We start from the raw sequence: 12,946 nt of genomic DNA on the forward strand, positions 1-12,946 counted from the left end.
AGCCGGCACGGACCTCCAAATTAAAAGCGCAACCGGAAGTACAAACCTGATTTCTTAAAGGAAAAGTAGATTACATTTTTTTTTTTTTTTTATTTATTTTACCATATATGAAAGCTGCATTTAATACGTGAAATTAAACAACCACGTAAATCTTTAGTTTCTTCTTAGGTCAAAAAATAGGTGCAAGCTAGCCCTGCCCCTCTGGTGCAAAACAACTGTTTATTAACAAGAACATGTACATAAATGTCAGTTTCAAGATAACAGGAACTGGTTAACTGAGTTTTGTGAACGTGAATGCGAACAGAGCGAAAGTGCACTTTACAGGTAGGGCCCCCAGCCCACATACATCAAACAGAGCAGCTTGTCGTCCGTGGCCTCCTGAATCAGGTAGTGGACGTGGCCCTCGATGGACAGGGGCAGTCCCAGAACTTTATTGCGGCTCTTAATCACACCCTGGAGACGCTGCTCGATGTCACACACGTGCGTTTTGGCCTGCGGGACCAAAGAGACCAGTAAATGGAAGGCTCTTAGGACTTTTTTTTTTTTACATAGAAAGGTTTTGTCTGCACACCTTTTCGTTGACGATCTCTCCCATTTCGTTGGCCTGAGTTTTGCAAAGTCCTCTGCCTTGTTTGCTCCACTCCACCAGGGGATCGTGAAGGAAAGTCTTGAGGACACTGGGAAAGATGGTTAGTTTTCAATTCAAAATTCAATTTTGAATCAAGAATCTATATTATGTATTTATTTCTTTGTTAGGTACCTCATGAGTGGCTCCCTTTGGTCCCTCATCAGCTTTAGGGTGACTTCGCAGGCCTGCCTGAAGAGCCCCTCGATCCCCATGGGCCCCATGGCGTGCACCATGTTCTGGGTCAGGCGGAACGGGACCACCTCGGGGACATCAAATGTCTCCCCCTGGAAAGAAGAGAGCTCAATCAGAACGATTCATCGGTCGGCCAATATTAGCTTTTTAAAAGACACGAAACGAAGCAAATGGAACTTGTTCCAGTGAATAATTTCAATCCACAAGGTAGCAGCATCATAAAAAAAAAAAAAGCAAACCTTATTAAAGAGGCAGTTGAAGTCCACGTGCACACAGTCCCCCGTGAAGGAGTCAAAAAGGATGTTCTCGCCGTGGCGATCCCCCAGGCCGAGGATGTAGCCCACCATGGACATAACGGCTGTGGAGCGGCAGTATGCCGAGCGGCTGCTGTACCTGGAGATCATTATGAGATGAAGCCAAGCCCCAAACGGAGGAGGCTTTAAAGTCATCAATCGTACCACAAAGTTGGGTCGGGGAAGGTGCGCAGGAACCACTCGTAGAAGAGGGGCGGGTGTCGAGGGCACAGAACCTCCTTGTGCATGCGGAGCTTCTCCTCGAAGAGGGCGTTCTTGGGGAGGAGCATCTTCTTCAACTCCTTGCCCGACAAGTAGATGCCTTTCTCCTTGTACAGCTTGGTGAGAATGTGGCGCAGCCCCGCCGTGTTGTTGACCCACTCGATGATGCCGCACTCCTCGTTGAGAGGGATGACGGCGTAGGTGCGGATGTGCAGCTCCCGCCGCCGCGACTCGGCGTCTTTGCGCAAGCACTGCGCGCGCACACGTGATTTCACAAACTGCCACTTTCAAAAATGGAGAGAAAAACATCTGCGGACCTTGTTAATGAGGCAGTTGAACTCCATGAGCCTGCAGTCCTTCCTCAGGTCGTCTTTGGGCTTGCACATCATGGTGTAGCAGCGCCCGTCTGAACCCTTCAGGCTGATCTTCTTGGGCTTCTGCAAGGAGGGCAGGATCTCCACCTAAAAAAAAAAAAAAAAGTGCACAGCAGATCTATGGCTGACAGATAAGATTCCTCATCCAGGCTTACCTGATCTTCGAAGCCGTCCAGGTAGGCCCAATGTCCCGGGAAGGCGTCGTGGGCGGTGTTGGCTCCGCCGGTGTCGGGCAGCGTGGGGATGAGCACGGACTGTAGCGGGATGAGGATCTGGCTGAAGGTGGGCTCCTCCACCAGACGCTTCAGATGCCTGAAGTGGCTGCTCATGCTCAGTTTCATCGAGTCAGGATTCACCTAATTGAAAACAACATCAAACCATAACTCGTCCGTCATTTTCCTGTCAAAATGATTCCTCACCGGCTTGTTGCAGAGTTCCACCAGCTTGTCGGTGAGCCTGTTAGCGTCGCTGACAAACTTCTCCAGAGATGGCTTGAGGCTGATGGCTTTCTTTAGGATCTGATTGCAGCGGTGCATGCGGGTGGGATAGGATGACTAAAAGGGGCGGGGCAAGAACATCCTCATCAGCACGCCGGAAAAAAAAGTCAATGTTTACAAACATGAAGAGCGCGGCGGGTACCTTGGACACGGCCGTCATGAGCCACATGGCCTGCTGCGGGTACGCCAAGAAGACTTTGGCCACGATGGTCATGAGGACGGCGAAGACGTCGTCGTTGGAGTGGCACACACGGGAGATGAGCTGGGAGAAGGCGGTGAGGAACTGGTAGGGAGCCAGGTTGGTGCAGTGCTCGCTCATGGTGGCGTTGATCTTGGACAGCTCCTGACGCATCTGCCTGTCGGCTCGTCCGGCTTCCAAAAAAACTGCCGCATTAATTAATTCCACCCCAAAAAATGACACTAGGTGAAGAACGCACAACACACGCGCACCTTTCTCGCACTCGCACACTTTGGCTCCAAAGTCCAGCCAAAGCGAGAGCATGCGGGGCATAGCCTGGTAGATGTACTGATTCCCAAACTGCAGCGCCCTAGAAAAAAAAAAAAAAAAAAAAGAAGAACCAGATGTCCATGGAAGTAAATGCAGAGATGACATTTGAATTTTTTTGGGTCTTACTTTCCAAAGTAGGTGACGATGTATCTGATGAGGTTCCCTTGCCTCTCCATCTTGTTGTCGGTCACCATGGGCATGACTTTGTCATAGTACTTGGCCAGGTAGAAGTTGCCGTCCTCCCACTCAGGCAGAAGGTTGGTCACATCCTTTGCAAAAAAAAAAAATTCAAACCCATCAACAAAAAAGCAAGGCGGACCTCTCGCGCCTGTCGTAAAAACGGCAACCTTGTATGTCTTCATGACGGCGTTGGACTCAAAGTTGGCCGTCTCCTCCATGAAGCGGCCCACCAGCAGCATGGCTCGGCCTTTGCTCTGCAGGTCGTGAGGGTCCGACGGGGGCTCCTCGTTCGGGAAGCACTGGGCCACGCCTTTTTGCAGCACCATCAGCGCCTGGTGGACGTCGCCCTGACCGCCCAGCCAAAATCCAAATGGGTTCCTGAGCCTCATTTTTTTTTTCCTATATTGCTAAACGTCCAACCTTGGACCAAAGCCACTTGGCCTTCTCGGTGAGCAGCTCGGTCAGGTGCGTGTTCTCTGCGTTGAGGAGCGCGTTGAAGGCCGTCTGGTGATGTCCGGCCTTCCTGGCCACCCGGGCGCTCTGGAGCCAGCACTCGCCCACCAGCTTCTGGCTCGTAGGCCTGGAAAAGGGCAAAGGTCGTAAATGCACTGGGCATTTCCAACGCAGAAAGTGTTTTTTCTTTTTTTACTTTGACTGCAGGCTGAGCAGAGCACGACGTAGGGCGAGGATGGGCTCTTTGGCCCGAAATGATTTCTGGGTCATCTCCAGCCGATCCGACCAGTGGCAGGGCAGCTGTCTGAGGCCGGGGGAGAAGCCTCCCTCCAGCCTCCGTAGCTCAGTGAAGGTGTGCTCCAACTCGCTCAGCATGTGCAGCCTGATGGCACAGAATCCGTCGACAAGGACGCACGATAACGGCAACGGACGGAAAGGAGGCCGACAGACCTGACGATGTACTCGTATCCTCTCTGGTACGATCCGCACTCGTAGCTGGCGGCCGACAACGGGATCACCTGCTCCTTCCGGACCAGCTTCAGCTTCTCGGAGAAGGCGGCGCCATCTTGCTGCTTGGCCGCCAGCAGCAGCTGACCGAGTCGTACTCCCCAAGTGCTGGATTGGAGGTCTGGAGGCACATTTTACAATCCCACATGGATGATATTAGCTAAGTCATGGAGAAACAATTATTTATTTCATTACCTGAACTCAAATAGTCCTCCAGCAGGTCCCATTTGCCCAGCTTCCAGGCAGCCTCCACTCTGTAGGCGTTCAACTCCGAGGTCCACTGCTGCCTACACTCCAGAAACAAATTGCAGTGGTGCTCAGCTTCTGCATGGTGTCAAAGTCATTTTGACTTAATGAGCTCAGTCCTAACAGTCGACATATAATCCATAAAAATGTTCATACTTGTCGGCCAGGATTCCATTAACCTGCGTGATGACCGTGGACAGCTGGCCCAGGCCCAACCGAGACGTCAGGACGCCGTGATAGTGGCCGATCTAGACAGAAAGTGACGAGAAACACGAGGATGCGAGTGCCGGGAATGTTAAAAACTTGAATCTGCGGCCATTCATCATTCACGCAAAGGCTACCTGGTCAGACTGGAGCTGTATGGCGTGGTCGTAGCATGCGGTGGCATCCTGCAGAAGCCCGATGCTCTCGTGCTCCAGGATCTGTTCCCGTAGCGACGGCTCCTCCCGCCTCAAGGCGTCCACCCCCCTCAAGCCGTCCGGCTCGTGCATGGCGGCGTACAACGTCTGCGGTGGGAAAGTGGCTTGCGAGTGCTTACTACACTACGGCATTTTCAAAGTTCTCATGGCGGTCCCTACCTGCAGGAAGGTGAGGTGGTCCTGAATGTTCTCTTTGTCCTCCAGGACGTAAGCTTCAAAGTGCATGAGGGCTCGCGTGTAGGCCTTGGAGCGCAACGCCGCCTTGGCCAGCACATCCTGAGGGATGCCCTTGAGGAAGGCCACCACGCGCTCGTAGTCGCTGCTCTCGGCTACAACCCCCCAAAAAAAAAAAACTTCATTAGCATTAATGAGACAAGAATGATTCCAACCTTCACGCCCACATTGAAGACGACTTCGAATGGTATGCTGATTGTTACATTTGACATTGGTACTCTTGGCGCCGGGCTGGACGTGGAGGATGTGGCGGCTCCACTGGGTGAGGTGCGACAGCATGCTGAACACCGTCTGAGTGCTGAGCTGCCAACGGCTGGAGGCCGCCTCTCGGACCCGCTCCTCGCTCTCCGTCAGCACCGTCAGCATCTCCTCTGTCACCTGGAGCAAAATGCGCAAGCTGCCTTCAATACAATGTCAAGAATTCAGATGTCATTATGCTGTTCCTTCTGGTATGTGGCCACCTGGGGGCAGCATAATGCAGGTAGTCAGCTATATTACAGTATATTCTATTTTGAATGAATTTTTTTGGGATCAACTATGTGGGATGGCCACTCACCTCCTTCTGTTCGGCCGACCTGCAGCCCAGCAGCATGTAGAGCAGCACATGAGGGAGAAGGTAGATGGTCACCTTGTCGTCGTATTTGATGATGAAACTGCAGCAGGTGAACACCCGGCTGGCCAATTTGTGTCGCACCTAAAAAAAAGCAAATCGTGATTATTTCATCAAACATCTAAAGACCAACCATGAATTTGCTTCTTTTTTTTTCTTCTTTGCATCCTACCAACTAATAGCAACAAAAGACATGCGGTCCAATCAACATTTTTAAACGCCGGGCCTCACTTTGCTGATGAGATAGGCGGCCCAGGTGGCGGCCCAGTCAGAGAACTTGCCGCCCTGGTTGCTGAGGTAGATGGGCTTCTTCAGGTCGGCCCAGTTGACCTCCTTCTGGCTGCTCTTGTACCTGCGACGTGGACACACCTGGGATGAGCGCTTTGTACTTTTAAGAATCAAATTGTGACAGCAGACATCATCACGTGTGTGTGGCTTCCTCGCACAGTACCTGCTGTTGAGGTGAGGCTCCAGGATTTCCTTGACGTGTTCCGGGAATCGCCTCCACAGTCGGCGTCCGGGCGAATCCTGCCGACCCTCGCGGCACTCGAAGATGGCGAGCAGCTCCTACGGAAAGCGATTCACGTGACGGCAAAATGTCGTTTTTGTTTCCTTTCCACCTAATTTTCCAGTTTGACTTATTTTGTCAGTTTGACTTTTGTGTTAGCGTGCGTACCTGGATGGCGTAAGCTGCAGAGTCCTGCGCTCGGACGTTGTCGGCGTATGCCAGAAAAGCTCGGGTCAGTTCGGTCAGCAGTTCGTAAGCGAAGTTGGGGTGCTCCACGCCGCTCTAATTAAAACACAAAAAGCACCATGTGATGTCGGGCACGTCGCGGTCGGCGTCGCCACCCAATTTCTTACATACCACAAAGGTGTTGCGGTCACCGTTAATGTGCGACGGCGACAAGTCCAGGCGACCCGGGTCGACGGCGCCCAGCTCGCCGAGACACTCGCCACACAGGAGGCGGGCTTCGGGCGACGAGTCCTGGCAGCCCTTGAGCAGCACCGACACCAGGTTGGAGATGACCGGCTCCACTGACTCACTGGCGCACACTTGCCTCGACAGCCACTCCTGTCAAAGGCGCGTGAACATTGGAGCGAGATCTTTCATCACGCGTGGAGGTTCTCTTTAAGTCAGTGAGTATTTATTTATTTATTTTTTTGCAGTCACCTGGTTGCTGTGCATCATGTCCCTGAGGCTGGTCAGCGCATGGATGCGGACGTCCACGTTCTCGTGCTGTACGGCTCTCATGGAAAGCTGCAGCGCAGACGCCAGGTCGCTGTTGCTGGCTGTCAACTGAGCAAACAACCAGTGACTGTCAATATGCTTTGTTGTCATGGCGTCATGGTGACTTCTGCAGAAACCTTCTTGTCATTCTGCAGCACTGTATGGATGTCTTTGAGCTCAGGATGGTCCGGCAGGAAGTAAATCTCATGGAGGTAGTCGTTGACTTCTTCCCTGTGTGAAACACGGCGTTAAATAACAATGGATGGTGAAGGTGACTTCGTTGCCGACCTGTTGTCCAGTATGAGGAAACGGATGATTGCGGCGGTCTCTTTGGGTTGCAGCGGGATGAGCGGCAGGAGGGCCACGATCACGTGACTCAGCAGGGGGCCCAGGTGCGCCGGCTCCACGCTTCGAACAAAACACTCCCATGTTCTGTCCGTCCAAAACATCATCACAGTCAGGAGAATGGAGTGGCACAATGTTAAATGTCTGTAAGAGTGAGTAAGGTCAGCAGGTACTGACTGGCAGCAGAGCAGAGGAAAGTCTTCTCGGTAGCGGAGGCCTGTGCGCAGGGTGGTCATCATCTTCACTCGTACTGAGCTGATGTGTTTGGAGCCCATCAGTCGCATTAGAGCCATCACGCTGGTCAGCGCCTAATAAAAAAAGAAATTAATGAAAAAGTCTTTTGTTTTTTCGCACTTTTTTTATTCAATATTGAACTCACCAGCTTCTTCCTGCTCTTCTCTCCCACGCTGGAGCTGAGCAGTTGCATGTTGAAGAATGCAAGAATCCCCAGTAGCTTCGGTTGAAGATACTCCACCTACGCGGAGAGACGAAATGACACAATACGACAACAAAAGAATTAAAAAAAAACCACACACACACACAGATTCTGGTACCATTTGCTCCTGGGTGGTGATGTCGCGGGGACCCTGGTAGGGGTCGTCGTTGGAGGCGAAGGAGGCCAAGATGGCCAGACCGTTGAAGACCTGCTGGTAGTGCTCGCCCAGGCAAAGTAGGAGCTCGTTGTGAAGGCCTTGGAAGTCTTGGCGCAGAAGTGAGCCCAGTTCGATCTCCGTCTCGCTCTATGGTCGCAATGAGAAATCAATCTGCTGAGCATTTCATCAATTACAGAGAATTAATATTCATTACGTTTATAGCTGATTTGATTCTTTATGACCTTTCATTACTCTTTTTTTGTTTGTTTGTTTTTTACCTGCAGGTAGTGGAAGGCCCGTTCCAACTCCTCCTTGGTGCAGGAGCAGACCAGGTGGCTGAAGATGTACTTGAAGTTGTTGATCAAGATCTCCCGTCGGTTGGCCTTCAGCTCATTGGCCAGCGTGCGGATGAGGGCGGAGCCTGTGGTGCTGGACTTGGCGGCCAGGTAGGGTAAAAGCACCTGCAGCGTCCGCTGAATAGCCCACAATATGCACATGAAGCTAACATTTAGCAGCAAAATGGCACGAATGGAGTTTCCTGACAGCGCGTGGCTTCCGTGTACGTACAGAGAGGAAGAGGTGGAGGTCAGGGAAGTCGAAGGCGTGCGCGATCTGAGCCAGGATGTCGAGCACCAGCTCCCTCTGGTGGGCCGACTCGCTGCTCCGCTGGGGCATGTTGCTCAGAGCCGAGGAGTGACGCGAGTGCAGCGACTCCACCAGGAACTGAAACCAACAGACATACACGTGGCGTCATGGAAGCCAATCTACTTGCTGGTTTTGTTTTACCTGACAAATGGGATTCTTGTGCTGATTGAAGAGCGTTTGCAGCTCGATTCCTTTGGTGGCCGCCAGCAATCTGATCTGAGTGTAGGCGCCCACGGACACCGGCGACGACTTGGACAGTAGACAGTGGAGCAGATGAAGCAGGGAGAAGGACACCAAGCTGCCTTGAGAGGCTCTGGAGCGGGGAGATGGGAAGTTGAAACAACCAGAGATTGGAGGGAAAAAAACAACAATGTTTTTATCTTCACAGAGACTCTCGAAATTAACATGCGGTGTGCCTCAAGGTTCAACCTTAGGTCCTTTATTGTTCAATCTATAAATGCTTCCACTTAGTGATGGCATTGCATTTTAAGCACAAGGTCTTACCTGCCGATCTCTCCGGTGGTGAGGATGAGAGTCTGCCGCAATTTGTCGTCATTGTTGGCTTTGGCGTTGTTGAAGGCCTCTTTGACCCGAACAGTAAACAGCTGGGAATCCACACGCAAAACAAATGAAGGACACACACGAATAAATCTGAACATCTGAAGCACTCACCTCGCTCAAAGGGCCGTCGTCAGAGGAAGGGTCCGATAGCAGGAAGCGCACCGATTGACTGAAGGCTATTCTGACACCCTGATCGGAATCCTCGATGAGGCCGACGAGAGAGGAGAGAAGCTCCTGGGAGTCGTCGCTGCCGTCAGCCAGACACACGTGTTGGCAGAGGTGAGGCAGTGCTCGCAGAAACGCTAGGTCGGGGAACCAAAAGACACTCAAACATTATCAAAATCAAATCAATCATTCGTCAGGTTGGAGGACGACACCTTGTTTGACGCTACTTGGGGCCTGCGGTCGCAGCAGAGGCAGAAAAGGTTTGACGAAGGAGGCCGTCAGGGTTGGGGGTGCGCCGCCGGGGTGTTCCGTGGCTAGGAAGAGGCCGAGGCACACCAGCTCTCCCGGATGATCGGCGTTGTCTCGGAGCAGCGAGAGCCCCGATTGGACGCAGCTCAGATGGCCCACGATGCCGGCCAGCTCTCTCAGCACATACTCGGAACCGTCCTCCAGCCTGGGACTGCGGAGTGGCGCAATCTGGTTATCAAACTCTTATATCATACATTTGAAGTCACAAAGCACGTACTATAAGGCGGTGGTGGTGATGAGGTCGTGGCGAGTGGCTTCCACGTGGTGAAGAAGAAGCGGGAGGGCTCGGATCGCCGCCATTTTCAGGGCCTCGTCGTGACCTCGCAGGGCCGCGGAGAATACGAAGGCACGCCAGGCCACGCACACACCGCCGCGCAGGCGCGCCACCAGAGACACACACTGCGCCTGAACCTCGCTCGCTGTTCCAAACACAACAGATGAATGAATGCTAAGAATGATTTTTAAATTCGAAATATTTTTTTGTTTTGTTTCCCATATGGGATGTGTGGAAAAATACAAAGTCGTATTTTTGAGTTGCAATGATTTGAATTGTTTTTCCAGCATACTCACAAAAGCAAAACTGGAGCTTTTGAGCCAAGGTGAAGACCCAGGAGGGGAAACCCGAATTTTTGAAGGGCGAGGCCAACTTGTGAGCCGACACCCAGGGGAGCGTCAGGAGCGCGCACACACGCCGCTGGAGCAGATCCTCGCCTTGGCTGCACGCTGCTCAGAAAAACACAAGCAATTGGGTATATTATTATTTTCTTTGCAGAAAAATGGGTTTGGGAGAAGTGTTGTTTTTTGTGCTTACCGGTCAGGTAGAGCACACAGTCAAGGATTCTCACGGTGATCTGGACAGCGGACTCGTAGTACTTCTGGTTGGAGACGGGTTCGGCCCCGCCCTCCAGCATTGATTGACAGCTCCTCAATGCCCTACCAACATTCTTCGTGGACACCCAGAGAAGAGGAGGCTGCCTGAGAAATTGGAGGGAAACGAGTAATGCTTTTGACTGACATTCGGGAAAATGTGTATAGTGCGTCACCTGGTGGGCGAGGAGCAAACGGCGGCCAGTCGGAGGATGAGCGCGACGCCTTGAAGAGCGACGAGCCTGTTGTCGCTCTCGGGTTCTTCAGCGTCGGACTCGAATACCAAGAGCTCTTCTAAGCGGTGGCTGAGCACGGCCCAGACTTGGCTGTCATCACGTACGGCCACTTCGCTGCAACGCACAAACGTCACCATCAGTTTCTGAAGACTTTGTTCATTTGCAGTTTTTTCTCCCCAACTCACGTGTCCGGCGACAATTTGGCCGTATCGTGGGCCGCTTTGAAGACTTTCTTGGCTGGCACGGGCTCGTCGTCGGTTCGCCGAACCAGCGCGGCAATCTCCGCTTTGAGCGCGGCCTTTAGGAAACACTCTGAGCACTGCGCAAGAGAAATATGGAATTTGAAAAAAAATCTAAATAAATAAAAATCTTATAATGTGTTTATTAACCCATGACATGGATGATATATAAAAGCAAATACATAAATAATACAGAAAAATATTTTTATTCAAGACAAATACTGTACTTCAGCTTGTGTTTCAGTTCCCACAGTGTGCGCCAGCGTCCTGCAGACCTCCACCACTCGCCTCATCTGCAGCAGGGCGACGTTCTCATAGCAGGCAGCCATCGATAGCGCCCAGTCCAAGGCGTGACACAGAGACTGGGTTACCTCTGTCCCTAAAGGCCTGCTGGCCTCCGGGGTTCCTGCACATAGGACGTACTTTTCAATAGATATGAAAAACAAACAAAAACAAAAAAACATACTTGTGTTGGACCCCTGAGCCTCGGCATGGTTGCAGACGCAGTCAAACACCTGTGTCAGGTACATGTCCTCCAGTCGGGGGCCACCTCGGCTAAACACGCACCGGGTCAGGCCGAGGAGCTCCCCCTCATACTCTCCTCCAGCGATCTTCAACACGTGGAGGAAGGCGGTGAAGAACTGGTGTCCCAGTTCTTCTGGGAAGCCCCCCACCTCCACCATCCGCCTCAGCATCACCATGGCGATGGTCCTCAGCCGAGCGTTACCGTGACCCAGGATGGAGCAGGCGGCCTCCCAGGACATTCTCAGGTCCCAGGGGGAGAGTATCCCCCTGACGACGTCGGTGACAATGTGCAGCGTCGCCGCGGCGAGCGACTCCAGCGCCGACGGGGAGGCGAGAACGAGAGGCGAAGGGCTGAGGTCGGCGAATGGCGAGGTGGCGGCGAAGGATTGGAGGTCGGCGGGCCAAAGGCTGGCCGAGCGGGAGGTGACGTGAGCGCGTAGGACGCCGCCCAGGTCGGCCAATAGAAGGATGAGATCGTGGGCTAGTTGAGCGAAGATTAAGGGCGCCCGGACAAGCAGGGAGTGCAGCAGGGAGCAGAAGGCGCTGCGCACATGCTCGTGGATGGCGCCGCAGTCTGGGGCGGCGGCCACGCGCAGAAGCCGCAGCGACACCCACTTGCCGAAGTCTGGAGGAAAGGGAGAAGATCAAATGCTTCTCATCATGTTATTAGGGGTGAACCTTCGTTCCCTCGTATCTCGGAACCTACCTGTGTGACTTCCGACTGTTTTCGCTATGTCGGGGTCACATTTTGTGACATCAGCTCGACCTTTCGGCCGGGTGCTCGTAACACATGCAGTTTTGAGAGCTGACTTACCAGTGCAGCGTTGCGTGGCATCCGGGTAGTCTGCTGGCTGGCAGGCAGGGTTGCAAAACATGAGCGACGATGACTTGATGATGTGCTGTACGAAATCTAGCAGCATGACACAGGCTGGTTCCGAGGTGGACTTCTTATTCAGCCCAAGAGACACTGAAGGAATGACACAGCCTTCTTAATGATAAGATACATTTTACATCACATACGTTAATTAAAAAAAAAATGTATTTATTTTACAAAAATCAGCACCATCTTTATTTATAATCGCAATCGTTCGGTTTTTAGACGAAGCCATAGTAATTGAAAATAATTTGCATTTTCGACCTACCTGCGTCCACGTCAGTTAGGATCCTGTCAATGAACTGACATAGGATTTGTCGCGGTTTCTTTACAGCTTCATCGTATTCCGCTGGGCTGGCGCTAACAAACAATAACAAATGATTGTTTATTCGGAGAACATCTTGGCAAATGTCAACATTTTGAACGTGCTTAGGTTAGCTTAGCCCGTTAACCAATCGCCCGGTCCAAGTTACCTGGCAAGCTCATGAAGAGCCGGGATCATGGCAGACATCTCCAGTCCTTCCATGGTTAACATTGTCTACTCGTTGTGTCTTTTAATTCATGTCTAAACCGTTTGATTGTGGAATTAGCAAGCGTTTGAATAACCACACCAGTCCAAAGTTTCGCTCCATTCTGACGTATTGTTGTGATCGTACGGCAAGTGCTAAGGGCCGAAAAGCATACTGTAAGGCGATTTTCTTTTGTGTGTCAGTTGTAAATATTTGTATTGGTTTTAATTGTTCCTATAGATTTTTATAAAACATAATTGTTACATTGCTTATGTTTACATTTATTTTTCTAAAGTAAAAAAATCGTATTCACCTCAAAATAATATTCTAAAATCATTAAATTCATTATCATCAGTCATTAAATCATTTTTTTCACAGTGATTTTGATTATTCGTATGTGGTGTTATCAATATACGTAAATACAGCTTTCATTTTAAAAATGTCTGCATTACAGCATTTAAGGACATCAAGCTTCACCGTGAAAAAG

The 12,946-nt window shown here is 51.5% G+C and overlaps 1 protein-coding gene across 1 annotated transcript; it reads right to left on the minus strand.

Annotated features, from left to right (window-relative positions):
- Positions 1-101: 101 nt before the first annotated feature.
- Positions 102-12,901, minus strand: atr (ATR checkpoint kinase). Its single transcript, XM_085932422.1, has 47 exons — positions 12,424-12,901; positions 12,219-12,310; positions 11,891-12,043; positions 11,018-11,701; positions 10,779-10,957; positions 10,498-10,631; positions 10,253-10,426; positions 10,021-10,184; positions 9,780-9,932; positions 9,427-9,628; positions 9,113-9,360; positions 8,847-9,037; positions 8,679-8,779; positions 8,316-8,487; positions 8,097-8,252; positions 7,808-8,002; positions 7,491-7,676; positions 7,316-7,411; positions 7,114-7,244; positions 6,880-7,023; positions 6,729-6,822; positions 6,535-6,660; positions 6,229-6,435; positions 6,040-6,153; positions 5,815-5,930; positions 5,595-5,715; positions 5,310-5,447; positions 4,957-5,131; positions 4,679-4,848; positions 4,442-4,606; positions 4,257-4,348; positions 4,050-4,141; positions 3,798-3,975; positions 3,544-3,729; positions 3,315-3,474; positions 3,062-3,241; positions 2,841-2,983; positions 2,657-2,754; positions 2,349-2,578; positions 2,129-2,263; positions 1,865-2,065; positions 1,653-1,796; positions 1,279-1,586; positions 1,060-1,213; positions 761-912; positions 572-677; positions 102-492 (listed from the first exon to the last, which is right to left on the minus strand). Exons 1-47 carry the CDS (start codon positions 12,483-12,485, stop codon positions 319-321), a joined length of 7,776 nt encoding a protein of 2,591 aa, XP_085788548.1. The 5' UTR covers positions 12,486-12,901; the 3' UTR covers positions 102-318.
- Between the last annotated feature and the right edge of the window lie 45 nt (positions 12,902-12,946).

The sequence above is a fragment of the Syngnathus leptorhynchus genome, chromosome 15 (assembly GCF_054491065.1).
Source record: "Syngnathus leptorhynchus isolate UIUO chromosome 15, UIUO_Slep, whole genome shotgun sequence".
In the NCBI taxonomy this organism is placed as follows: domain Eukaryota; kingdom Metazoa; phylum Chordata; class Actinopteri; order Syngnathiformes; family Syngnathidae; genus Syngnathus; species Syngnathus leptorhynchus.

Bases quoted from the DNA above. Each gene is read 5' to 3' on its own strand.
- atr (XM_085932422.1), bottom strand. From the start codon at position 12,485: ATGTTAACCATGGAAGGACTGGAGATGTCTGCCATGATCCCGGCTCTT. The intron at 7,677-7,807 runs GTAAAAAACAAA...TTGCGACCATAG, and splicing joins GGGCCTTCCACTACCTGCAG to AGCGAGACGGAGATCGAACT. The intron at 5,931-6,039 runs GTACGCACGCTA...CGCTTTCCGTAG, and splicing joins CTGCAGCTTACGCCATCCAG to GAGCTGCTCGCCATCTTCGA.